Raw genomic sequence first — 24,203 nt, 5'->3', positions numbered from 1 at the left:
ACTGAGACACATGCAAAATCACACAGGAAGGGGCGCCTGGGTGGCTCAGCCATTAAGCGTCTGCCTTCGGCTCGGGGCATGATCCCAGGGTCCTGGGATCGAGCCCCACATCAGGCTCCCTGCTCTGCTGGAAGCCTGCTTCTTTCTCTCCCACTCCCTCTGCTTGTGTTCCCTCTCTCGCTGGCTATCTCTCTCTCTCTCAAATAAATAAATAAAATCTTAAAAAAAAAAAATCACACAGGAAGGCAGTTTCTAAGTCGTTACTTTTTATTTTGAAAGATTTGTCAAACTCCCCATGTCATGGTGAGAGTTTGTACGATTAATAAGAAGCAGCTTTTTCATGAAATGCTTGGAGGTGAACGAGTTCTCAGCCTGTGAGATCCGACCATCCCATTGACTTTGAAGTTTCTCTTGATTAACAGAAGAAAAAAAGGTGGGGAGAGGGAGAAAAGGAGGAACGTGCTAGAAACCGAGGGAAAGACCTCTTATGACAGCTATCCAAATGTGAAAAAAACAAAACAAAACAAAACCAATTCACCGACTCCACTTTTTCTACTTTACAATTTTCCACACCTCGCTCTTGATGTTGGCCTTTCTAGTCGAAACAGCCTCCCAGTCCCACATTTCCCAAAGACAGCTAGGAGGGGAGAAGCCCTGCAGGGTGTGGTGATCCACCTCCCAGGGGCCTGGCGGATTCCAGAGAGCTGATGATCCACCCCGGCTCCCAAAAGTTTGGACAAACAGCCTAACATGAAAAGAAAGGGCACTGAAAAATGAGCGGGTGGGGAATAGTGAGGAACTGGGCTTATGTGAGAATTGATATGTTTTCCTAACACAGACTCAGGTCTTTTCTCTGGGTGACAGCCTTGTTATCTGTGGTTCTGGCTGGTGGCTTCCGCAGGGCTTTCTCCCACTAGTCCCCTAGTCCCAGAAACATCCTTGCCAGCATCATGTGCCTGTTACTTCCCTTTGCCCACCTTCAGGCCATGCGGGGATGACCCCCTGGCAGCCAATACCTTGAAATAAAATGAACACAAAGACTAACTTGGTGAGTATTAGTTTCAAACCGAGAAATGGAGAGAAAATCTGAGGATGCAGGGTGTGTTGAAGGCAGACTTGAGCAGATCAAAGTTCCCACCCATACGCCACTAGGACACGAGGCAGCACAGCAAATGGCGAGAGAAAAATGAGACCGTTAGTGGGTGAGCAAGAGGCGTCGACAGCTGTGTTACCGCTAAGCTGTGTTACCGCTAAGAATGTCACGACTTGGGTTACAATGTCCATTTTTAGCACCGTTAATGTATTCGTGTAAATCTATATTAGCACCTTGTCCCCAGGCAGAACAACAAACCATCCAAACATTTTAAACATTGGGGGAAACAGGAAGGGGAAGATCAAAGAGGGAGGATCCGGTACTGCGGAAGGAGGCGTGGATTTAGATCACCAGATCCTTGTCGATATCCTCTGCAAAGCAAGACAAGGAAACAGAATCAGAAATGAGCCCTCCATGGGGGAAGACACGCTTCCCCAGCAGTCGGTGGGTCCCACCCATCCCCGGGCCAAGGGTCAGGGGACCAGCCCAAGGTCACCCAGGAAGTTGAAGACTGAGGACCTCGGTCTCCCTGCCCCTGGCCTGTTCCTGTCACTTGCACACGCTGCCAAGTTACACTTCCGTCCCCTCTCTAGGTACCTGCCAGCTCCCAAAATAGTGCTAGGCACAGACTGAGCGCTATGCTTGAGGAAGGGAAAGAGAAAGCAGATGAACAAGAAGCCACCGGACAGAGTGAGGCCCACCCAGACAGGGAGAGCAGAAAAAGGAGTTAACTAGGCACAGAGAACAGAGCTGGGCCAAGAGGATGGACACACAGACGACAGAGAGAATAGAGGGGAGGTGGGGAGAAGAAGGTGGCCCCTTTGCTCAGACACTCACTCTCCTTGATGCCGAAGCACCCGGCCCACTCGTCCAGGGCGATGTACTTGTCATGGTCCAGGTCACAGGTCTCAAAGAAGCGGGTGGTGCAGTGCTCCATGGGGATGAGGGGCGCACGCAGTGGGGCCAGCTCCGTGTGGGACAGGTACCTGCAGGCAAGAGGGAGAGGGCCTAAGGACACTCCACGAGAGACGGGGGAGTGAGCCTGCCCCGCGGGGTGGCAGGACAGGGCATGAAAGCAGAACAGGAAGCCAGGATCCTGGTCTACCCCCTCGCTGTACTGCTGACCTGCTATGGGACTTAGAGCAGACACTGCCCCACTCTGGGCCTCAGTTTCCCCACCATCAAAGGGTGGAGAGTTGACCATAATTTCTAAGAGCTCTTCCTGTTCTGAGATCCCATGGATTCATAAGAAAGGTCTCTTGGTGCATTTAACTGTTTCCTAATTGGCTGAGAATCGGGGCGAAGAAACTTAAAATAAAAATATTCTGCTATTGGTAGATCAAAATCTGCTATGAAACAACAATGCGTGCTTCTGGTGGACACACATTTATATAGCTACAAATGCATAGAAAAAAGTCTAAGGGCACCTGGGTGGCACAGTCGGTTAAGCATCGGACTCTTGATTTTGGCTAAGGTTACGATCTCAGGGTTGTGAGCTCCAACCCCACATCGGCTCCGTGCTGGGCGTGGAACCTGCTTAAGATTCTCTCTCTCCCTCTGCCCCTCCCCACCCCATGCTCTCTTTAAAAAAAAAAAAAAAAAAAAAAAAAAAAAACTCTGAAAAGAGATACTTCAAAATGATAACAGTGCTGCCTTCTGGGGAGAAGTGGGAAAGGACTGGGATTGGCAAGTGGGTCAAAAGAACTGAAACCTTCATAGAGCTTAAATTTTTGTATATCATCATGTGCAAGAGGGAGGCCTTCTCATTTCTCTCCCACTGTCCTTCATTCCTGTTCCTCCAGCCAGCTTTGACTCCAGAGCACATGTATGAATTTTTTCCTCATTTCCCAGAGCCCTCAACTAGTTGTCCTTAAAACACTCTTCCCCAAGGGCCACGCCATGACTCCAATTTTCTCCTAGCCCCCAGACCCCCTCACCCCACCCAACTTATGGAAGGAATCACACAATGTTTGAACTAGAAGGAATACTCCCTCCCCTTACATAGTATATCATTGGAAAAACTGAGGTCCCAAGAGGGGCAGGGACTCAGGCAAGGTCACCATGTAGCTCTGGGACAAGAAGAGGGGGCAAATGGATCCCCTGGCCTAGGCTGGAGCACTTTCCCAGATGCACAGTCCCTCTAGCCCCAGCTGGAAGCCTCTCTCCTGGTCCTTCCTTTGATGGGATCCAGTTGCTCAGCCTAAGCTCCAGATGTCCCCCTGACTTTTCCTCCCTCTCCCCAGTGAGTGACTCAGTTGGATCCCAGCCATGGAAAGAGCCTGGGAGAGCAGCAGCAGGGAGTTTCCCAGAGCTCAGGAGACCCCAGCCCCGAGGGATTGCCGACAGGGTGGGCGGGCTCCAGGCCATAGCCTGGACCAAGACCAAGGGGTGAGCCTCCAGAGAGGAGGACCCCTGTACAGAATGTGCTCCCCCAGGCACGTAAACAGGGTGGCCCGCCTTTCTATGCTCCTCCAAGAACGCACAGCAAGAGGAGATCAGAAAGCTGCGGCAAGGGTCGTGACAACCACTGCAGCTTCTGGGAGCCTTTTCACTTTTTCCTTCGATTGTGAGAAGCAGATCATCACCCACAGTGTGAGCGTCCCAGGGACAGGGACCGTGTCAGTTTTGATTACTGTTCAATCCCCCGCCTAGAACAGCGCTGGGCACATAATAGATGCTCAGTAAGTGTTCGTTCGCTGATAGCGCCTGCCTGCTCTTCCGTGGAGTTGCACGGCACTTCAGAACCATTTGGACAAGAGGCAAGAACAATTAAACCAAGGGCTTGCAGTGAGGATGTGATCGGCTCTGCGGATTTTTTAAGAACTCCCAGGGCCCATTTGCCCTGTTGGGGCTGGGTCTCCGGTCTTGCCGGAGGACCGCGAGCATGCAGGCTGCCCCACCTCGGCCCCACTGCCCCATGGAGTCTGCCCTCCTTCCTAGCTCGCTCTCCCTCAACTCATGGATACCCAAGGCCAGCATGCGCAGGGGTAAGGGGGGACTTTCAGTTCCTGCTGACTTCTGCTGCTTCTGGTGTGAAAATGCATTGTGGCTTTCTTCCCCTCGGGTGTGCATCTTTTCTCCTATGCCCGGCCCTTCCTGTCTCGGCCCCCACACAGACTGTGGGCTCCAGGGCTGGGAGCAGCAGAGGCTGCTGAGACGTTTTCCGGCCAGACCCGGTGCGCCTACCAGCCCTGATCTGTGACTCCGTCTACTCCAGTGACAAGCCAGAGCAGCCCCCCGTGATCCTGAGGGCCAGAGGTCTTACCCATCGATGGGGTGCTGGTCCAGCTGGCCAAACTGCCAGTGCACAGGGAAGATGTACATGTTGTAGTTCTTCTCGAAGTCCCGTGCCAGCAGCTCCACAGGGTGGTCTCCGGCCTCCAGGCGCTTCTCGTTCTCATGGATCTTCTTCACCTATGAGAGCAGACGCCATGTGACAAAGGGTCCAGGGGAGACGGTCCAGGCCAGTCAGGGCCCCTCCACCTTGGACAGTAGGCCAGAGCAGGAAGAGACCAGCCAAGACCCCTTGGTTCAAAGTAAGGGAAGGAAGTGGCGGAGACGGGTAGCAGCATCTCATCCACAAAAGTGGAGGCCCAGGGTGATCTCAAAGGGTTCTATCTCCATTGAGCTGCCTCATCAAACTCAGCTGGGGAGTGTGTTAAAATGCAGCTTCCTGGGCCTGGTTTCATGGGGACGCTGATTCTGTAGGCCCGAGGTGGGGCTCAGGAATCTGCACTTTATCAGTCCTCCCAGTGCTTGATAGATTCAGTAAAGTTTAAGATCCACAGACTCAGGGGCGCCTGGATGGCACAGTCGTTAAGCGTCTGCCTTCAGCTCAGGGCGTGATCCTGGCGTTCCGGGATCGAGCCCTACATCAGGCTCCTCCGCTAGGAGCCTGCTTCTTCCTCTCCCACTCCCCCTGCTTGTGTTCCCTCTCTTGCTGGCTGTCTCTGTCTCTGTCAAATAAATAAATAAAATCTTAAAAAAAAAAAAAAAAAAAAGATCCACAGACTCAGAAGGAAAAAGGAATAGGGCTGTTTGTGCCCCTTTTGTTTGACACTGGGCTAAACAAAGTCAGCAGGTCTCTTCATTACAGGACTTCTCAGAGTCTTCAAGAAGTGAATGTGTACTCTTGGCCTCCAAAGGCAGTGAGAAGTCTGTGTCCAGCACCCAGGATAAGGGTACTCGTCAGAGCTGGGGTGTAGGCTTACCCTCAGGGGCCTAGTTCTAGGAATGGGACTATGGATCTCAGCCAGCCTGGGGCCAGGAGCCATCTCGTTCAGTGCTAGGCAGCGACCCTGGAACAGGCTGGAAAGAGAGCACTTACTCGCAGCTTCTGCTTCTCATTCAGAAGGTTGTTGTCCTCATCCCTTTCATACAGAGTGACCAGGACGTTCTTGAGCCAGTCCCGCATGCGCAGGGGGAATTCAGTCAGCTCAGAGTCCAGGCAGGGAGGGATGTCTAGGGTCCAAAACATGAGCGTTGTCAGCACAGACCCGGACTCTCCATGCCTGAGGGCCAACATACTGGCTAGGCCACACTTCCCACCCCGGGGCCTCCTCCTACAGCCGTCTCAATCAGGCCTTGGCACAGTGAGTGGCTCGGCCTTTCTGGGCCAGTTTCTTCACACCACAGTGAGCACAGCAGACTGTGTGGAGGGAAGAATGCTCTGCAAATGGAGACGCAAAGACATGTCTGCTCTTCCCTTAGCCTGATCTGGCCTGCTGAGGAAATGGGTCACCCCAGAGACTCCTGCATCTCTCTGTGTGATGAGGCCTGAAAATAAAGGCCCCCAGGTCCCGTGCTGGTGATGCCAACCTTTGGGAGGAGTTCGAAGCTGTGAGGCTGAGGAACAAGATCTATCCATAGGCCCAGCTCAGCTGGGGTGGGGAGGTCAGGACTGCTTACCCACCAGAACCTTCTTTGTGATAATGATTCTATCCTAATCTTTGGAATTTAGAATCCCAGAATGTCAGACCAAGTCCACCCTCTTGTTGGACTTATTAAAGGTCAGCTTGGGGAGATGAGGCTTGCTCAAGGCCACATTATCAGAGCTCATCCACCATCCAGGGCATGTGGTTGTCCAAGGGCTTAGAGGCCTGTCCTTCCCTCATCCTAAGTCTAGGGACACTTCCCTCTGTGGTTAGGACCACCTTCTCCACTACCAGCTGGGGAATGGAAGGGAGCATCTGTGGGCGGCACACTAGGAGTTGGAGCAAGTGAGCAATATGCTGCAGAGGACAGCAAGAGCCACCTGGTAAAAGGCCCCTTGGCAGTCTCACGGCCCAAAGACTACCACCATTCCTCCCCCGGCCTCCTTCCTGTGCCTTATTTCACACCCTCGGCCCTATAACCAGGAGAGTGGGGCTGACCACAGGAGAACCTGGTTTTCTCCTCCACCGTTCTGCAGTCTGCACACCTGCAGCAGGTGAGTGACTCTCCCCAGTGCCATCTGGTGCCAGAATGTACCAGACACACAACATGAGTGTTATCTTGGGGGAGGACCGGCTGTGGCCTTGGGTGTTTCAAATGATAAGGAGACTGCCAGCACTAAAGGACTCACCTGGGCCAGTGGAATCTGCAGCTGGCATCACCAACAAAGCTAGACAGTATCCTGGCATCCCTTCCCCCAAACCCCTGACTCCTAGGTTTCTAGAAGAGGGCGATTAATCACAGGTCTCAAGGGGGCAGGTAGGAATGTGATGGGGTGAAAAGGCCAAGGACATGGCAACGCCGAGTAAGCACTGCGCCTAAGGGAACCGACAGGCATGCCCCATATTTTAAAGCATTCAAATTCAAATATTTTAAAAATAAACTTTATAGATCCAAGGGCTGCCTGGCTGGCTCAGTCAGAAGAGCACGTGACTCTTGATCTCAGGGTCATGAGTTCGAGCCCCACATTGGGTCTACGTAGAGATTACTTAAATAAATAAAAGTTAAAAACAAAAACCACTTTATAAGTCCAGATAGAACATCATTTTTGCTTTACAGTGTTGAAGCAGTAAAGATTTGGGTTAGCCGTATAGAAGAACATCCCCCTCATTAAAGAAAAAGAGTGAGTTGTCTTGGATGCTAGTGAGAGGCTCCAAAAATCCTCCCTGATCTTGTGCTTCCACAACTGCTCAGTCCTTCCTGGAAGGTGTCCTGAACGCAGAGTTGAGAGGAAGCTACTCATAGACAATCCTCTCATTTTATAAATGGCAATCCTGAGGCTCAGAGAGAAGACACTTGCCCAATGTCACACAGCATGGAGGGCGGCAGAGCCAGCATCAGTGCCAGCTCAGTGCTCTCTCCGTGAGCTGGGAGGCTGGAAGTACCCAAGGACAGACTCACATTTGCAAGGCCCGATGTAGTCCAGGTGGAGTTTGTGGCCCTTCTTGGTGCCCTCCAGAGTGCACTTGGTGGCAAAGAAGTGGCAGGAAGAGTCGAAGGTCTTGTTGTCATTGCTGCATACCTGTCGGGAAAGCAGAGATCTCCCCTTCATTCCCAAAGCCCTTCACTGGTACCACCATCTTTGCCCATTTCACAGATGGGGACACAAAGGGCCAAGCAAGGAATGTGATAAGCCCAAGATCAGACAGAGAGTTAGTGGTGGAGCTACAACAAGAACCCACTCTTGGGGCTCCCAGACCAATGTTCAGCCCATGCTGAGAGCCACTGTGGGTCTCTGAGCAGAGGTACGACTGAATCAGGCCGAGATTGGGAAAAACAAACCTGGCAGATCTGGAAAGGATGAATTAAAGATGGGAATGGCAGAAAGGCAGAGTGTACAGGAAAAATTAACACAAAAAGCCTGGGATTGTTATGCTTCGAAAGGCCTGCTTGTGCTGTTGGCCCTTGGCTGGCACCCAGGAACTTGGCTGGTAAACAAGTCCCTGCACTGCTATAAAACTTTCCACAGACAATAAGGACGCCTCACTGTGCCTAGACCGCTTGTACAAACAACACAGTTTATGCTGAACGTCTGCTTTCCTTCTGGGAGTCTGGAATTTGAGTACGTGGTAGGCAGCACTCAATGAAAACTTGGAGTGCTAAGTCGCTAATGGGCTTCCCTGAGCAGAAACGTTGCTCCCATGTGGCTGCATCTTCGTAGCTGGGAAAAAAGTGCATTTTGCGAGACCCCTCGTGGAGGTGGAGAAAGTAAGCAAGCCTGTACATGGATTCCTCCAGACTCTCCCTATGTCTTGTTCCATTACTATTTAGCTGTGTATGTTTAACATGTCACTGTAAGAAGTCTTTGCTGTGAGTACAACCCTACACTGAGTCATGTGAGTCCTCCTAATGAATCTCTGTACATGGGGGTGGCCAAGCAGAGGTGCCAAGGGCTGAACAATACAGTGGCAGTAAGTATCTGTGTTAGGAGGCAGGGAGCCTTGTATCACATCTCCTGTACCTACTTCCTTAGAATTGCTTATATATCACTGCCGAGGGAGAGTTGATGGGCACTGGTGACTAGTGGGATGGGCGTAAAGGGGTAAGGAGGAGGGAAGAATTGACAATGATGCTAAAATTTGGAGCCCAGAGGAGAAGTTGTATTAGAGAGAGACTAAAGATGAAGAACCCAGATAGGAGGTTGTGGGAACAATGCTGCTACCAGATTTGCTGTTCTGACAAAGGTCATCACTAGCATATTGGTTGCCATGAGTGCACACTCAATAAATAATTACACGGATGGGTAGATGGATGGATGGTTGGATAAATGAGTCCTATTGGAGGCAGAATGGATGGGTTTGAAAGGTTTTTTTAAATAGCGTATATTGGGGGGCACCTGGGTGGCTCAGTTGGTTAAGTGTCTGCCTTCGGCTCAGGTCATGATCCCAGGGTCCTGGGATCGAGCCCCTCATCGAGCTCACCTCTCAGTGAGGAGTCTGCTTCTCCCTCTGTCCCTCCCCCTACTCATGCTCTCTCTCTCTCAAGTAAATAAAATCTTTTAAAGAAATAAATAAATAGCATATATTGGGTAATAAGTACTACCTAACAAATCCCCACAACAGTCCTAAGAAATAAAGACTATTTCTATCCCCACTTTAGAGATGAGAAAGCTGAGACTTGGAAATGTTCTGCATTTGGCTAAGATCTCACAGCTAACAAGGGCGGAGATGGAGTCAACCTTCAGTCTGACCCCAGAACCCACGTTTTTGGACCTGATGCTTTGCTAGGCTGCTCCCAAGCAGAGAAAGCCCCTATCTCAGTGTCTGATGTTCTTGATGTATTCCTTTCTGGATCTGGTGTGGAGCTGGGAACCTGCTGGTGCTGAATAAATTCTTGCTGGTTGCTGGAGAAACCCAGTGACAGGCAGAGCCTTACCTGTACCTTCCTTCAGTGACTATCTAAAGAGGGGAATTTGAGACTGGAGCTGCCCCACAGAGCCACCAAGCCACCAGTGTTCTGGGCAGCCATTCCATGTTTGCAAGGGCCCGAGCCCCCAGCCCCCGGCCCTTACCTTCTCAAACTCGCCAATGGGGGCAGGGCAGCTGGTAGGGTCCTGGCACACGCACATGGGAGTGTTGTTCTCATCCAGCTCACACACTTTGCCATGTTTGCAGTGGTGGTTCTGGCAGGGGTCTGGTAGAGTACAAGGACATGTAGTTAGCACCACCGGGTCCACCCCAACCCACCCAGATGGATCCTTGGGCAGAACGCCTCCCCTGTGCCCCCACTCTGGGCTCCAGGCAGCCCCGAGTCCTCCTTTCTCTTCTGCTGAGCCCAGCAGTTGGCACTTAAAGGAGACATTGGCTCAGTCTGGGAATTAGAGATTCAGTGGGAGGTCAGAGTCAGGCACATTTTGGGGAGCTGAGGCTTAATCTGGGACCCAAGAGCACTGGATACCATATAACTCCCTTGAGGATTGAAGTAACCACTGTGTTCTCAGCTCTCTGTTCCTCAGTGACAGTGAGGCATTTTTGGATTATAAAATAAACTTTCAAGAATAAATAAAATAAACTTTCTAGAATGACTTGGAAAATCAGCTGTTGTCAGGGAGCCAGCTGCCAGGCCAAGCAAAACAGATTTAAGTGTCCCTGAGGGAAAAGGGAGAAGCGCCCTGAGGCCCACACTGAACAATAGAGCCCGGCTGTGTCTGGTAAACACCGGATGAGGGTGGGCCTGGAGGAGGGAAGGAACAGACTCAGTAGATGACCGTCTGCTCCAACAAAAACTCCGTGCCCTCAGGATGACAGCTCAATCTGGCCGTTTCCTCCTGAGGCATGATTTGGGGTATTTGAGTCATTCTTTGTTGGATGCCTGCCCTGCCAGGCACTGGGCCAAGAGCTCTTGTGCCTCAACTCATAACCCTCCAACAGCCATGGGATGAGGGTCTACCGTTTTCATCAGTCCTGTGTTAGAGATGAGGAAGCGGGGCTCAGAGAACTAAGCAGGCTGTCGGAGTGCACTCTCAGCAGGAGTCAACAAGTTTAGAGGCAAACATAGGTTGCTTTGCCTCCCAAGTCCATGCTGTTAACACCCCCTTGGGTATGATGCCTCTCTACGCTGTGGGATGGAGATGCCGGCACGGTGGTGGGGGTGGAGGTGGAGGCCCTAAGACATTTCTCTCTTTCTGGCACCAACTCCGAGCGTAGCATTCTATGAGCTCTGTTGGATTCCCAGGCCTTATTTCCTCACAGCTGTGTGCAAATCAAATAAGCTAATGAGTGTAAAACTCTTGGAGTTCCTTCAGGTCTGCACCCACTTGGGACATGGGCCAAGACAGAGGTCCTCGAGGAGTGCCGTGATCACATGGGACCTGTGACCTCAGTGGGAACATGAAATCCAACTTTGGCATCAGGGCAAATAACTGTAAGGGGGAGAAAGCCATCTCTAGCTTAGAAACATCCCTTCCTGACTCAGAGCATAGACAGCCTGGCTATACATAGATCATGCCCAGATTCCGGAGAAGATTCCCAACCTTTCAGTCAACACTTTCTCCTCCACAGCCCACCCTGCAGGGGGAAGCCCACCCTGAATTTCCTGGGGAAGGAACCTCACATAGACTGTCCCCATGCCCCAGGCTCAAGCAGCGGAGGGCAAAGCCTGGATACGACAAGACACGAGAAAGGGACCTACTTTCAGCCACCACCTCTTCTTCAGTTTCCTCAGCACCTTCATCAAATTCTCCTACTTCCACCTGCACGGGGTTGGCTCCCACAGGTCCCTGGGGTGGAGGGAGAAGGGTGAGTCAAATGGCCCCCACTCTCAGGGGGTAAACACTGGAGGGGACTTGCCTGGAGCTTTAGGTCCCACAAGAGGAGAGACAAGCTGGAAAGGTGTGCCAGGCCCAGGGCACAGGGAGCACAAATGCCAGAATCCAGAATTTCGATGGATTCTTACAGTCCCACCAAGATGCCTCAGAGGCCACCAGGGGTGTTAGGATAGGAGGGGTACTAAGCCCACCACCCCCGCCAGCTGTACCACAGCAGCTCCCCCTTTATGTTTAATGTATGGGGAGACTGTGGGTGATCACCTAAGAAAAACTGTCCCACAGCTTAAAAATAAAATATTTCAAAATCATAGTTCCCAACTCTAGGGTGCCATGGGAGGTTTGGGAAGCATTCAGGAATGCGTCAGGATTGGGGGACAGACGGGATTCACATCTGTGCTGTGTGTGCCCTGTGTGTGCAAATGCCCCGTTCCTGGGTCGAGACCCCACAGCACCCATCCGGTTTTCTTCAGGGAATGAATGTGGAGGTCTGTGCTCCCCACCCACCTACCTCTGCCACCTCAGCCACGGTTTCCTCTACCACCTCTGTCTCATCAGGCAGGGCTTCCTGTTGCTGTTGGGAAGAGAAAATGGGCTTCAGAGAGGTCAGGGCCAAGGCCAGCTTTGCCTCCGAAGTGCCTCCAGCCGGGAGAGCTAGGAGAGCAGCTCACTGGAGATCCCCAAGGCTGTGCCTCAGGGACTACCATGGGTGGGGTGGTGAGGGCAAAAGAGAAGCCGAACACAGAGGTCCTATAGAACTCTGGAGCACCCCCCTCCCTTTATATATTTTATATCTGAGGCATCTATCGAAGATTTAGCTTGGAAAAGCATTTCCATTGCTTTCAACTCCTATGAATCTGAAAACCACTGATGCAGACCAAGTCCTTTCAGCTTAGAGTGGGAAAACAGAGACCCACGGGGCAGGAATATCATGCATTTTAATAGATGCCACTATCTTCCCCATAAGTATGATATTATTATTATGATTTTGTGATTCCTTCTTGCCATGTCAACTTGGAGTAGGAAGAAGCAAGATAACATACAACTTTGAGGTGCCTGGCTACCTGGGGCTTCTTCTAAAAGTAAGGCTAACCCTGCCCAATCTTTTGGCAGACTCTTCCTGCCAGAATCTACCATCACTCACACCTCCTAGTGGAGAGAGGATGAGGGAATCAAGGGTTGAGAGAAACTGCCCCATGCTGCTTCCTCTCTCCTCCGGTAATGGCTTAGGGTTTAGGGTTGGATGACTACTACTGGCCCCCTGCCGGTAAGTCTTGGAGGGACTGGCTGTCCGTCAGGGTGCTCCACACTCCCCCGGCCAAGAAGCAGGGCCAGGACCCAAGCTCAACCAGATCAGTTCTCCTTGAATTGTTTTTAGATCTTCTTGGCACGTTTTTGCAAGATGTGAAACTGCTGGAGCAGATCCACTCAGATGGCAACATCTCCAAGACCGTCTATTTGTTCTTACCTCCCAGATCTTGAACCTGCCCTTTTCCAGTCCTGCCCAACACCTTTGATTTTATAATTTGCCCCTGTCTCCCTTCCCCCACTAATTTGGCCAGATTGGAGCCTGTTGCTTGCAACCAAACAGTCCTCACTGATTTGGAAACTAACCAGCCCTCTCTGTTCACTTTCTCCTTACATGGAAATCTCTCTTCCCCATACTCTCCATCCAGTGTCCTCAATTTTTCTCCTGTGCTTATTAGTGTAAGAAAAAACCTTTTTTAAAAAGAAGGCAAATAATGAGATAGGAAGTCCCTGACCCCTCCAAGCAGCCAGGGCCGGCAAATTTGGTGCCAGGGCTGGCGGTGGGAGGAAGACCAAGCAGATATGCTCCTGAGGTACTTACAGGGGCTGCCAAGGCCCTCCCGGCCAGGCAAAGGAGAAAGAAGATCCAGGCCCTCATGGTGCTGGGAACCCTGTGGGGGGACAGAGATTGAGAGTTGAGTGAACGGGGGTCTTCTTGATGGAGAACTCCTTCTGACTCTGAATTCCTGTCATGTGCAAGGTAATTTTAGATGGTGCATGTTAAGTTATAGTGAAAGATGCAAGAAAAATTTGCTTCTACTCAATTCTCTTCCAATTCCAACTGTACAAACAGAAAGCCTCAGTTTGGTGCTAGATGTCTTTAATACCTTTCTAGCACTCATCTATCTCCTTTGTAACAGAGCAGGCCTCTGGCTCAGAGCCCCCACAGGAAACTATATGCAGCTGGAATTCAATGAAGTTGTTTTGACTTCTTTGTGTTTATTTTTGTAGCTTCCTTCCATTTATGACAGAAGACTAAGATTTTTCCATTTATGGTAAAGATATAAAGTCTCTTTTGTCAGTATATTTATTGAAGTTTTTAAATAGTGGTTCAACAAAGGTGGTTGGCTAACTAGTCAAGCTTGGGCGACCCTGAGCCAGATCATCTTCAAGGGCCCTTAAATCCCTAATGTTCTAGGATTCTCTTTTTTTTTTCCCTCATCCCCCTAACCCTCCTCCTCTTCCTTTTCCTCCTCCTTCCTACCCCCTCTGAAAGAAGGGGGGGAAGTTAATAGGCAGAAACCTCCTGCCAGTTTGAGACAATGAGATCTACCTTCTAAAACAAAGAACAGTAGTCTTGGAGTGTGACCAGTGGAAACTCGAGGGTAGCCACATTTTTCTGTGCTCTACTCAGAAGGGACAGCACTTATCTGAATCCTCTAGGCAAACTATCCAAATACTTGCATGTGTTCATGTTTTCTCCTCTTTCCCCTTCACAGCTAAAGGATGTTGTTTGAGATCTAGAACATTCTTCTGCCCTGGTCACTGTTGAGACCTCACTCTCCAGATGCTGAGCTCTTCGCTCCAGAAATCTCATGACTGCAAGGGATTTGGGAATAGAATCTTCTCTGATGGTTCACTGCCATCTCTCACAGAAGAACTGTAGTGAGGACATTTTATTTCGTGTTCTCAGTAGATGGACTTCTATTTCCAAATAACTTTAGAAAGCTATCCCTTGTATGGATCTAAATGTGCTTCCCTCAAACTTCTGGTCTACTCTGTGCCTCCTCCTGTGGCTACACAAAACAAGAGTGCACCCTTGGCCCCGGAGAAGCATTTTGTCAAGGTGACCAGTGGCCATATCTTCCCTCTTTTGCCCCCACAAACTTCTATATTGGGCTCATCATCCCTAGTTCTTTTCAAGACTATTCAACTGACCAAGCACCTTGGTGGTACCCTGGCATCATGGAAAAAAACACTCGGCTTGGAATTAAATGCCAGGTGTCCCTGACCCGCCTCAAAACTGTCTGGGTGTATTGGTTAAATCACTTGTCCTCTCTAGACCTTGTCCCCCTTCCACTATTGTGAGGGTTAGACTAGGTAAACTTTGAGGTTGTAGGCTGGGTTCTTAAAATGCCTTTAAAATGTTGCAGGCACATGCTGGTATTGGCATGTATCATCGCCTGTGGCATAACCCTTCTTCACTTGGGTTATAGTATTTGAACAGTAGAAACAGGCAGAGGAAGAGTAGACTTCATACTGGCCCTTTATTGAATTAAAATAGACACAAAACCTCACCTCCTATTTCATGGCATGTGTATGAAATGAAACTAACAGAAATTGAGAGGAATCAGCCTGGGGGCCTGTCCTTGCTTCACCTTGGCTCCAAATCCCAGAGGAGTCCAGTCTTCCCTTTCTAGGCAGTTGTTCGAATGTTCCTGTTCCACACAGTTGTCTGCTTGTTCACTCCCGGGCCTAGAGGTGGAAAAATCTCCCTGCTTGCTTTCCCATTTGGAAGATATAAGCAAGACAACCCGGGCCTATGATTTTATGAATGGAACAGGAGAGAGAGCATCAATGGAGGACTTGTCTGAGACTGATTGAAGTCAAAGGGGCAGAGTGAGACTGGTAGCTAGATACACAAAAAGGTGTTGTCTGGGCTTCAATGACAGAAGTCATGTCATGGACTTGACTAGTCCCCTGCTAGGACTGGAAATGTAATAAGCTTCCGGTTGAAGAGCCAGGAAGACCAACATCACCAGAGTCTGTGTCCTTCATCTGAGCAGAGCAACCTTGCTCCCCCCTCTGACCATGCTACCCCCTCTCTGGCCAGCTCTGGTCAGCTTTTTTGTATGTCCTTTCTCCCCCTGCTTCCTGCCCTTCTTTTCCAGTGACACACTCACCCTTCCCACTGCTGGTTTTGCAGCCAGAACCAAAAAATAATTCTAAATCTTGTAGTGTTTTTCGTGTCTAAAGGCCTCACATACATGCTGTCCTCATGGAACCTCTGACACACTGGCAGACAAGGCAAGGGAGGGCCTTTAGTCCCACTTTCCCGATGAGACTGTGGTTGAGAGCAGGAAATCGTGCAACATTCAGGCCTCTTGCAAGTCAAACTGCCTTGACAAACTCCCTTCTCATGGAATTGGGTTGGGCCTAATAGGGATTATGTTCCATCTGGTGTGGGAGTGAAGGAGAAGGCAGAAAGCGACAGTGTTAAGAAAATGAGCCGAAATCTTAGAGAAAGAGTTATTTTCCAAATCTGGGGTTCTGCCCAGTGCCCAATGCCCCATTACCAGTCCCAGAACCCTTTCCCTCCATATGATGGGATGAGAGTCAAGGGGAACAGCTAGATGGTTCTTCTTGCACGGACATACTTCCTACACATGTGTAGGATCCCTCCTGAGGCTCTCTGAAACAGGTCTGGCACCCATCCGGCACAGCTCAGGGGGTGCAACAACAACCCCCGAGAGCTCAGAACATGGAGTCAAACCCCAGCATTTGGAACACATTGCCAATCAAACATAGATCTGGTATGCCTAGTGAAAATTTCAACAGCTTTGTAGAAATGACTAGTATTAAATGAAAACTCCCTCCTTTGTATCCCTTTAGCTCGTGATGATGCCTATGTCTATCCTTTCCAAAGTGTTTTGACAATTGAGCATCCCACTGGAGGCTCAAGGAGTGTCTTGTTGTTCCATAGAGCAGGTGGGAAGACTGAGGCCCAGAGAGGGGAGGAAATCTTCCGAGAGCCCCAGGGAGTGAGAGGCAGGGCTGAATGAGGTCCCGGGCAGCCCTGTTGCACCACTGGCCAGCTCTTCATCTCACACAGTTTCTCTTGGCGGCTGCTCCCTCTCAGGTGCTCACCTGAATGGAGCCCCGTTGGGCTGTGAACTGGCCCGAGGTGCAGGGAAAGTAGCCTGGGCCAGGGGAGGAACACGAGGTGTGTTTCCCTTGGCTTGGTGGTCATCAAACGCAGACACTGCTCACCCCCACCCCACCACCGCCTCCTCCCCCTGTTCCGTACATCAAGTCCCTTCCTTTTGCCTTTATTTGCTCTGGAGACGGCTGAAAACCCATCCTTGGCTGCCAGCAGGACCCGAAGCCGAGGTCACTTCTCTCTCTTTAGAAAGACTCTGGGGATGGAAAAGTACAGCCAGCCCCCCAGTTCATCTCCCTCAAAATATAAAGGGCCTCCTTCGGGCTTTCCCTGGACACGGAAAAGTCCCTTGTCAGAACTGGGGGAAATCTCAGAATTATGGAATTTTGTATTGCAAATCTTGCAATCGTAGGCTCTTACGAGCGTGAAGCACAGAATCTGAGTTGTAATCGTCAAATCCAATTTGAGTAGAAAGAGGTTTACGGAGCAGTGCAGTCTAATAGAACCCTTTGGAGATGATGAAATTATTCAATATCTGCATCGTCTATATATGGTAGCTACTGGCCACATGTTGTTGCCCAACACTTGAAATATTGCTAGTGTAAATGAACTGAATTTTTAATTAGATTTCATTTTAATTAATTTAAATTTAAGTAGCCACATGTGGGTAATGGCTACCACATCAGAGTAGTTATAAAGGTAACCAGTGGTTATGCAGAATGGTTATGCAATGTAGCATAAAGGTAAGCACATGGGCTCTGGAGACAGAATGTCCAGGTTCAAATCCTCGCTCTGCCAATTAGCAACCATGTGATCTTTAGAAAGTGACTCTCCCTCTCTGGGCCTCAATTCATTTCTCCATCTGTAAAATGGAAATAATACACCTACCTTGAAAGGCTCACGGGTGATTTATTTGAGAAAATACAAGAAGTAAACAATGTTGTTTGGAAGAGCATCTTAAAATCTGCAGATCCCAGAATCTCCATCCCCCTCAAGGATCCAGGGCAAGAATCCCAGCTCTTTGTCTGTGGCCCAGGGAGAAAGGGTGTTGGGGTGGAACAAAGGAGACATTGCTCCTCTTGGGGAAGGGGACACCCTCCCAGCCTCCAGAGAACACAGTGACGAAGGCTGGGCCCCAGGCTGGCCTCTTCGTTGGGCTGCTGGCGCAAACCAAGCATCCCTCTCCCACTGTTTGGCTTGGAAACAAGGGTTCCAAAAACACACGTTCCTGGTAAACAAGCCCAAAGAGAGAAAAACAAGTCTGGAAGCTAATAAAGGAACCCCCTCTGTGAGCCAGGCTCACCAGGGAGCTGGGACTTGGAAGGAGGTCCGAGCCAGGCCAGAGAGGCGCCACCGCAGCTGGTGCGACCACACTGGCACTCGTCGGGTAGCAAGCACAGCCTGCTCGGAGGTGGTCTCGTGACATGGACATCGTGAGTCCATGGGATGCAGTCTTGGCAACGCTGCTCCCAGCTCACTGTGCAAACTTCGGGAAGGCTCCTCTTCTCCCGGGACCACACCTGGCCCTGCCCCTCTGCACAATTAGGAGGTTGTTTTAGATCAGTGGTGTTCAAAATTATGTAAGCCCTCTCTTTCAGTGAGGTCTTCTGCGAAGTCCAATATTTGAAGCAGCTAAAAGCCTACTGCATTTGTTGAAACATGAATTCATTATAATCTGTTCAACGAATCAGCTTGAAATTAAAAAAACAAAAGCAGGTACAAGGCGAGTTGAGATGAGGCTGAAAGTCCTCCATACTCAGACACCCCTGAGAGGCTTGGAGCATCTCTAGGTTCTCCTGTGAATACAGTTTGAAGACCCTGGGGCAAGGTGGTCCCTGAGGTTTCTTGCAACCCTGACTTTCTAAGTCGGGTCAGGCAGAAGCCTTTCAGAGTATCACCACTCCCAACCTGTCCCTTGACTCTGCTTCCAATTTTAGCATTTCTTGCCAGAAGGGAAGAAGCTAAGGGAAAGTTTTAGGGTGTTATGGGTGCTCAAGCCTAGGAGTGAAGAAGTTCTGGGGCAACTCCAAGGCAGCCCTGGAGTTTGGGACTAGGATCAGCTTAACTGAGGTTCCATACAGGCATCTAAGCTGCCACGTTTCACTATTTCACAGTGGTTAGGAGAGGCCCAGGGTGGAGCTTCAGGCTTTCCTCCTTGGCTCCCTCTAGGGGCCACTGCTGCATCGGGGTGACCAGAAATGGAGGGGATGAGAAAGAACATCAGAATCCAGGCTGTCACATACCAAAGATAGCAACTACATGGTGAAAATTTCTCCACCTGCTCCTGCAGTGCATGTGGCAGACATTACTAATCGATCACATGACCTTTTCCCCTAAAGTGCGGGGTGGCATCTGAATCCTGAACGCGGCTCTTCTCGTAGCCACTACCAATGGACTGGTCTTGTCCAGCCAGGTAAAACCTCTTTGCCATGCTCCCAATTTTGGAGATAGAGGAATTAAGGCTCAGAGAGGGAAATAACTCACTCAACGGTCACACAGGAGGCTGGTATCAGTGCTAAACTTCCAGATGTTCAGAAACATCCAGATGTTCACCTTGTTTTGCTCTGTTTCTTTTCTCTTCTGATCAGTCTGGGGTCCTAATGCCATAACTAATATAAGATGACCCAGAGGGATCCCCAGATGAGATAGGTTACTATCAAGAAAGAACCCAGTTCTGGATAGAGTTGGTATCTCCATCCATAATTTTTTCTATAGACACCAAGCTCTATGTCTTGAGAAGTTAGGGTAGAGCTAATTTCCTGTCTAAGACATCTCTTCCTCCTGGATAAGAGGAGGCTGCTTTTCTAAATAATTCTGCCAAGTCACTGCTTGCTGGCTCTGGCTCTGCCCAGCCCAGCCATCCCTGAGTTCAGGGTTGGGGTCAGGATCCAGGCTCTGTGCTGTACAGAAAAGGTAGTAGCTTCATTAATCCCCAGGTTAGGCTGAAAGCTCAGCTCTAGCCCTCTCTTTCCTCCTTTAAAGACGGGTGAGGGGAAGAGCAGAGGAAGCATACCAGCAGCCACCTATGAGCCGGCATCGTGCTGCCCTCATGGCAAAGCTCTGCGGGCTGGGATAGGCCACACTGACCAGCAAAGAGAGAGAAAGTACTACTGTCACTGACCATCCACAGGCCTCGTCGCCTATAGACAGAAGTGTACAGGCGTGCAACCGAAGCGACCAGATGAAAATCATCAAAAAAAGAAAAAAAAAGTGAACATGTGGACATTTCTGAACATCTGGAAGTTAGGTTCAGACAGCAGTTGGCTGTGTGACCTTCAGTGATTATCCTCCCTCTCTGATCCTCAGTTTCTCTATCTGTAAAGCACAGCCAGTGATTTGGTCCTGTGTGTGTACAACACGTCTACCTCCTCGTCGTAACCTGCAGTTATGTCTGGCTCTGCACATCTGCGTGTGGCTACAAACGGCAGTCGCGTCTGTGCACCTGGTAGTGTGTCTATCACAGTGACCTATGGCCTTGAGGACCTCTGCATGAAGCCTCGTATCTGTCTTTGAGTGTCCACCTGGCTCAGCATCTGTCTGTCTGGGCCCATGCAAGTCAGCCCCAGGGTTTGTATGTGCATCAAGACGTATACCTGGAACTTGTCTGTGAGTCAACGTATGGCTCAGGGGGAGGCGTGTGAGAGCGTGACCTTCTGCGTTGACGCTCGTATGGAGGCATTTATTTTTAGCTGTGCTAGTGGGTGCCTGTTGGTAAAATCAATGTTTACAGTCTACATCCTTGTGGGTTTGCGTCCGTCCCCGTTGATCTCTGCACACTTGGCTACCTATCTAAGTAACCTTGAAAACCAAATAGTCTCCTGTTTACCTCACATCCTGAGCTCTTGCCTTTTCTCCACCATCCTTTCCTATTTATAGCTTATTTGCTATTGGTTGACAAATCTCTACAGATGGATAAAGATTTTAGCAGGACTGTTACACAACCCAAGATCCCTTAGCCCCTCCTCTCTCCTTTCCTTTCCAACTAGGGGGGCAGGGGCTAAAAACATGGGCCAGCTATTTCTTCTCATGAAAGCAACCTCTGGGATTTCAGTTTGCAGGACTTCAGACCTAAAGGACCCCTGGAGACCATCTAGATTCCCCATTTAACAGATTAGGAAACGGAGACCCAGAAAGGGGAAGGGTCTTACCCAATGTCACTCACTGTGAGTTATGACTTGCCTCTACCATCGCCTTTGCCAATGCTCTTTTCACACTGGAGGGTATAACACCCTTGGGAAATACGAAGGTGCCCGCGTCAAAATGGATTTAAACAACATTTATTTTGTTTAAATGTGCCTGTTAGCACTTTCAATAAAGAGAAGTTATACACAAACCCCAAGATGATAGAGCTGCCAGACGAAAAAGCTAGAAATGATTTCACCAAGTCTTTGGATGCCTTAAATTTATCAGTTCTAAAAACCCACTGCATGGGGGGGTTGGGGGCCACGATGTGCCAAGTGCTTCCTGCGTATCATCCCATTTCTTCCATACCCCTTCAAGCTGACGGTTGTTATTGCTCTTTAACCAAGGAATAAACTGGGGCTCAGAAAGCAGAATAGATTAGTTCAAGGTCAAATGGCACCTCCCAAACAGCAGTGCAACTAAAACTTAGGTCTTCAAACACCGGGTCAGGGAGGCTTATCACAGCCCCACGGCTGCCCCTGGGATCCTGGGAGATCAGCAGGGCAGGACCTAGAGTTTGCCATCCTGGTATTTGGGGATCGAGTGGGGTGGGGAACATTCAGACTGAGCCTGAGGTCTGAGAGTTTCCGTGTCCCCTCCCAGCCAGCAGGCAGAGACCCTGAAAAAAAGGTTACCGTGGCAACTCACATTCCTCCCAGAGTGAGTCATGGCAAAGAAGAGCCTTTCTGTGGGTGGGACTTGGAGAAAGTTTCAAAAGTTGATTCCTTCTCCAGGCACCCCTTCCCCCCTTCCCCCTCCCTTTGCTTCAGGCTTTGTCGATGTGGCAGCTGAGCCCTGTGAGTTAACCCTCTCTTCCCCCAACCACTCCCTTTCAAACTTGTTTATCCTCCTGCAAATATACATCTGCTTCCAGTCCCACACTCCATCTCCCACATCGTCATGCCCTCTGGCTCTTTGGGAAGTACATCCATTTGAGTATATCTTAAGACTAAAGGCTGTGAATACCTCTTGTTCTCGTTCCCTCCCTCTCTCTCTCATACACACACACACACACACACACACACACTACTACTACTACTACTACTACTATTACTACTATACACACAATTTTAAGTGGCTTGCAGATGTCTTAAAGCCCATTCAAAGGCCAGTCTGGATTCTGGTTTAAGAGACTTTCCCTTGAAAGTTTCAGATGACGTCAGGCTCCCCAAAGACCATCAAGTCCAACCTTCTTCCTTTATAGATAGGGAAACTAAGTTCGAAGGACTTCCTTACCTAAGACAGCACATAGAATGTGTGCCTTAAGTCGGCCAACCTACTTCTTATTTGTTTCTCACTCTCCCATCAGCACTTGCAAAAGATAGAAATTTAACCGTAGAGAATTGCTAGCAATAACATGTTCCCTGTGTTCTGTGTAGAATGCTGTCCTTTCTGGAGGAAAATGTGAACCTCTCTGTTCTCTCTTGGGCAGACTGGGCTTCCTTGAGGACATGCTTCATCTCAGTCCCCCCTTCTCCCTTGGTGTCCCTCAGACTCCAGGAAGTCCACTCACCAACCAGCCAAAGGAGCCAACGAAGGTAAAGACAGGAAAGAGTGTGTCCAAAGAGGACTTAATATCCTAAGAGGCTAGACACCATTTCCATGTAGAGTTTAGGCTTTCTAAACAAGGAGGTGTGAGAAGGTTGTCCTGGGACTCTCTCTGGCCTGCCTTCCCCCTTCTCTCCTTCTTGGAACATCCTCCACCACACCCAGCATCCCAGAGGACCCAGAGCCTTGGTTGAATGATTTCAGATGTTTGGGGTTTTCAGATCTACATACACTAAGCGCTACTGCCAGTGAGTTCCTGTGCTTACACCCAGGCAGCCCCGGCTGGGGACAATGCCTAACCTAGGAGTGACTGTCTGACGGTGCTATTTCAGAGTGCGTGTGTTGGAGGGGGAGGGGTCAGTGGGGGAGAATTCCAGGGAAACAGGAGCCTTCCCAGGGGTGCTGATTCAAGGGAGACCCCCCATTGGCCTTCCAGAGATCAATTTATCATTCATGTGAAGTTCCTTTTGGAAAACAGAACCCCCGACTGAAAACCAAGTCTAGGAAGTCTTCTCCTAGAATGCGGAGCACGACAGACGCTGGCTACCAGCCGTCCCCGTGCAGCTGTGACCTAATCAGATTCCTAGGAAAGCAGGCTGCCACATTTGCGCAAGGGAGCCCAGAGGCTAAGCCGGCAGCCTCTGAAACCAGAGAGGTGGGCACAGAGAGAGACAGAGAGAGAGAAAACACTCTCCCAAAAACACAATGAGATGATTTTCTGCAAACCTAAAAGGGAGACCAAGTCATACCACCTGAAAAGCAACAGGCAGTGGGTCCGTGGCTCCTGCCCTTAGTGGGAGCGGTGATGGAGCCCAAGGAGATGAGCACCCGTCCCTAACCCAGAGACCTCCCAGCACAGCTCCTCTTTCTGTACACAAACTGCAGGAGTGAACTAGGGGGTCGGGGCGGAGCAACCAGAGAAGGGAAAGGCCGGGCAGGGCTTGTGCATACCTCAGTGGCAGGCAGGCGGCTGGCGGAGTGCGCTCTGGGCAGTGTGAAGGTCTGCAGGAATGTGGAGGGTTTAGAGCCGGGCAACAGGAAACCACTCGGAGCTCTGGGCTGGGTCTGTCTCCCCTCCACCCCTCGGTCCCTCCTCCTGCTCCTCTGTCTCCTCCTTCTCCCCCTCCCCCTTCTCTCCACTGCCAAAGCAGGCTAGGTCTTCCATTTCTCTCCTCCTCTCCTTGTGGTGGGCTGTCCTGACCAGGCTCCCCAACCCTGCCTGCCTCATGGGTTCTGGGGCTGCTGCCAACACAGACTCATGGAGCGCCAGGGCTGGAAGGGTCCACAGGAATCATCTGGAACAACCTCTTCCTTGTTCAGAGGGGAACTGAAGCTTGGAAGGGGTAAGGGATTACCCAAAGGCCCCCAGGGGCAGAGCCAGGCCCAAGTGTCCTGACTTCATGACCAGTGATCTTTACAAGATGAGGCAATGTTGAGGAGGGCATTGCCAGTTCCAGGGGACTGTGACAAAGGCAAAGCCAAGACTCGCCTCTGTACAGACAAGAGAAGCTGCCTCTGGTGGCATCATCGCTGATGATGGGGGATGTGATCTAAAAATAACAACTCTGACTCTAGTTGCACCACGAATAGACATTTAAGAGATTTGCTTTCTAGCTGGGGAGTCTGTGTCATCAATAGAGAACAGATACGGTGACCAATGATAGTAATCATAGAAGTAACAATAGCCGAGGCTTACTGAGACTTCATATTCTTCACCAGCAACCCCTTGACTTAGATATTGTTATTGTGCCCATTTTACTAATAAGGAAACACGCTCAGTGAGGCTAAGTCGCTTGCCCAAGATCACCTGGTTTAAAGGGTCTAGGCAAGCTGAGTCTACCACAATTCAACTTGGTTCATTCTTATGCTGCATGAACTTCTTGGTGCAACAGGTCTTGGTTGAAACTTTATGAGAATATTGATGAATGTATGAATGTTTGTGAGTGCATTCCTAGAACTTTGTGAGACATGAGAATTCATATCTGGTCCTTGTCCTGCAGGAGCTTTGGATCTTGCCAAGAGGGCACGCCTTATGCATACACCCACTCACACGAGTG

General features: G+C 50.1%; 1 protein-coding gene across 1 annotated transcript; it reads right to left on the bottom strand.

Moving 5' to 3' along the window:
• Positions 1 to 245: 245 nt before the first annotated feature.
• On the bottom strand, positions 246 to 23,250 carry SPARC (secreted protein acidic and cysteine rich). Its single transcript, XM_045815279.2, has 10 exons — positions 23,098 to 23,250; positions 13,138 to 13,207; positions 11,800 to 11,862; positions 11,156 to 11,243; positions 9,537 to 9,658; positions 7,427 to 7,547; positions 5,421 to 5,554; positions 4,359 to 4,507; positions 1,931 to 2,079; positions 246 to 1,464 (listed from the first exon to the last, which is right to left on the bottom strand). Exons 2-10 carry the CDS (start codon positions 13,192 to 13,194, stop codon positions 1,436 to 1,438), a joined length of 912 nt encoding a protein of 303 aa, XP_045671235.1. The 5' UTR covers positions 13,195 to 13,207; positions 23,098 to 23,250; the 3' UTR covers positions 246 to 1,435.
• Between the last annotated feature and the right edge of the window lie 953 nt (positions 23,251 to 24,203).

The sequence above is a fragment of the Ursus americanus genome, chromosome 15 (genome assembly GCF_024610735.1).
Source record: "Ursus americanus isolate L20-20 chromosome 15, mUrsAme1.1.p, whole genome shotgun sequence".
NCBI classification, from domain to species: domain Eukaryota; kingdom Metazoa; phylum Chordata; class Mammalia; order Carnivora; family Ursidae; genus Ursus; species Ursus americanus.
This window is presented reverse-complemented; position numbering and strand designations above follow the sequence as displayed.

What these genes read in the sequence shown, in the direction of transcription:
- SPARC (XM_045815279.2), bottom strand. Translation starts at nt 13,194, where the DNA reads ATGAGGGCCTGGATCTTCTTTCTCCTTTGCCTGGCCGGGAGGGCCTTG. An exon ending in CTACATCGGGCCTTGCAAAT is followed by an intron (nt 5,555 to 7,426) that starts GTGAGTCTGTCC and finishes TTTGGACCCTAG; the next exon opens with ACATCCCTCCCTGCCTGGAC. An exon ending in ATGAGAAGCAGAAGCTGCGA is followed by an intron (nt 4,508 to 5,420) that starts GTAAGTGCTCTC and finishes CTGCTCTCATAG; the next exon opens with GTGAAGAAGATCCATGAGAA.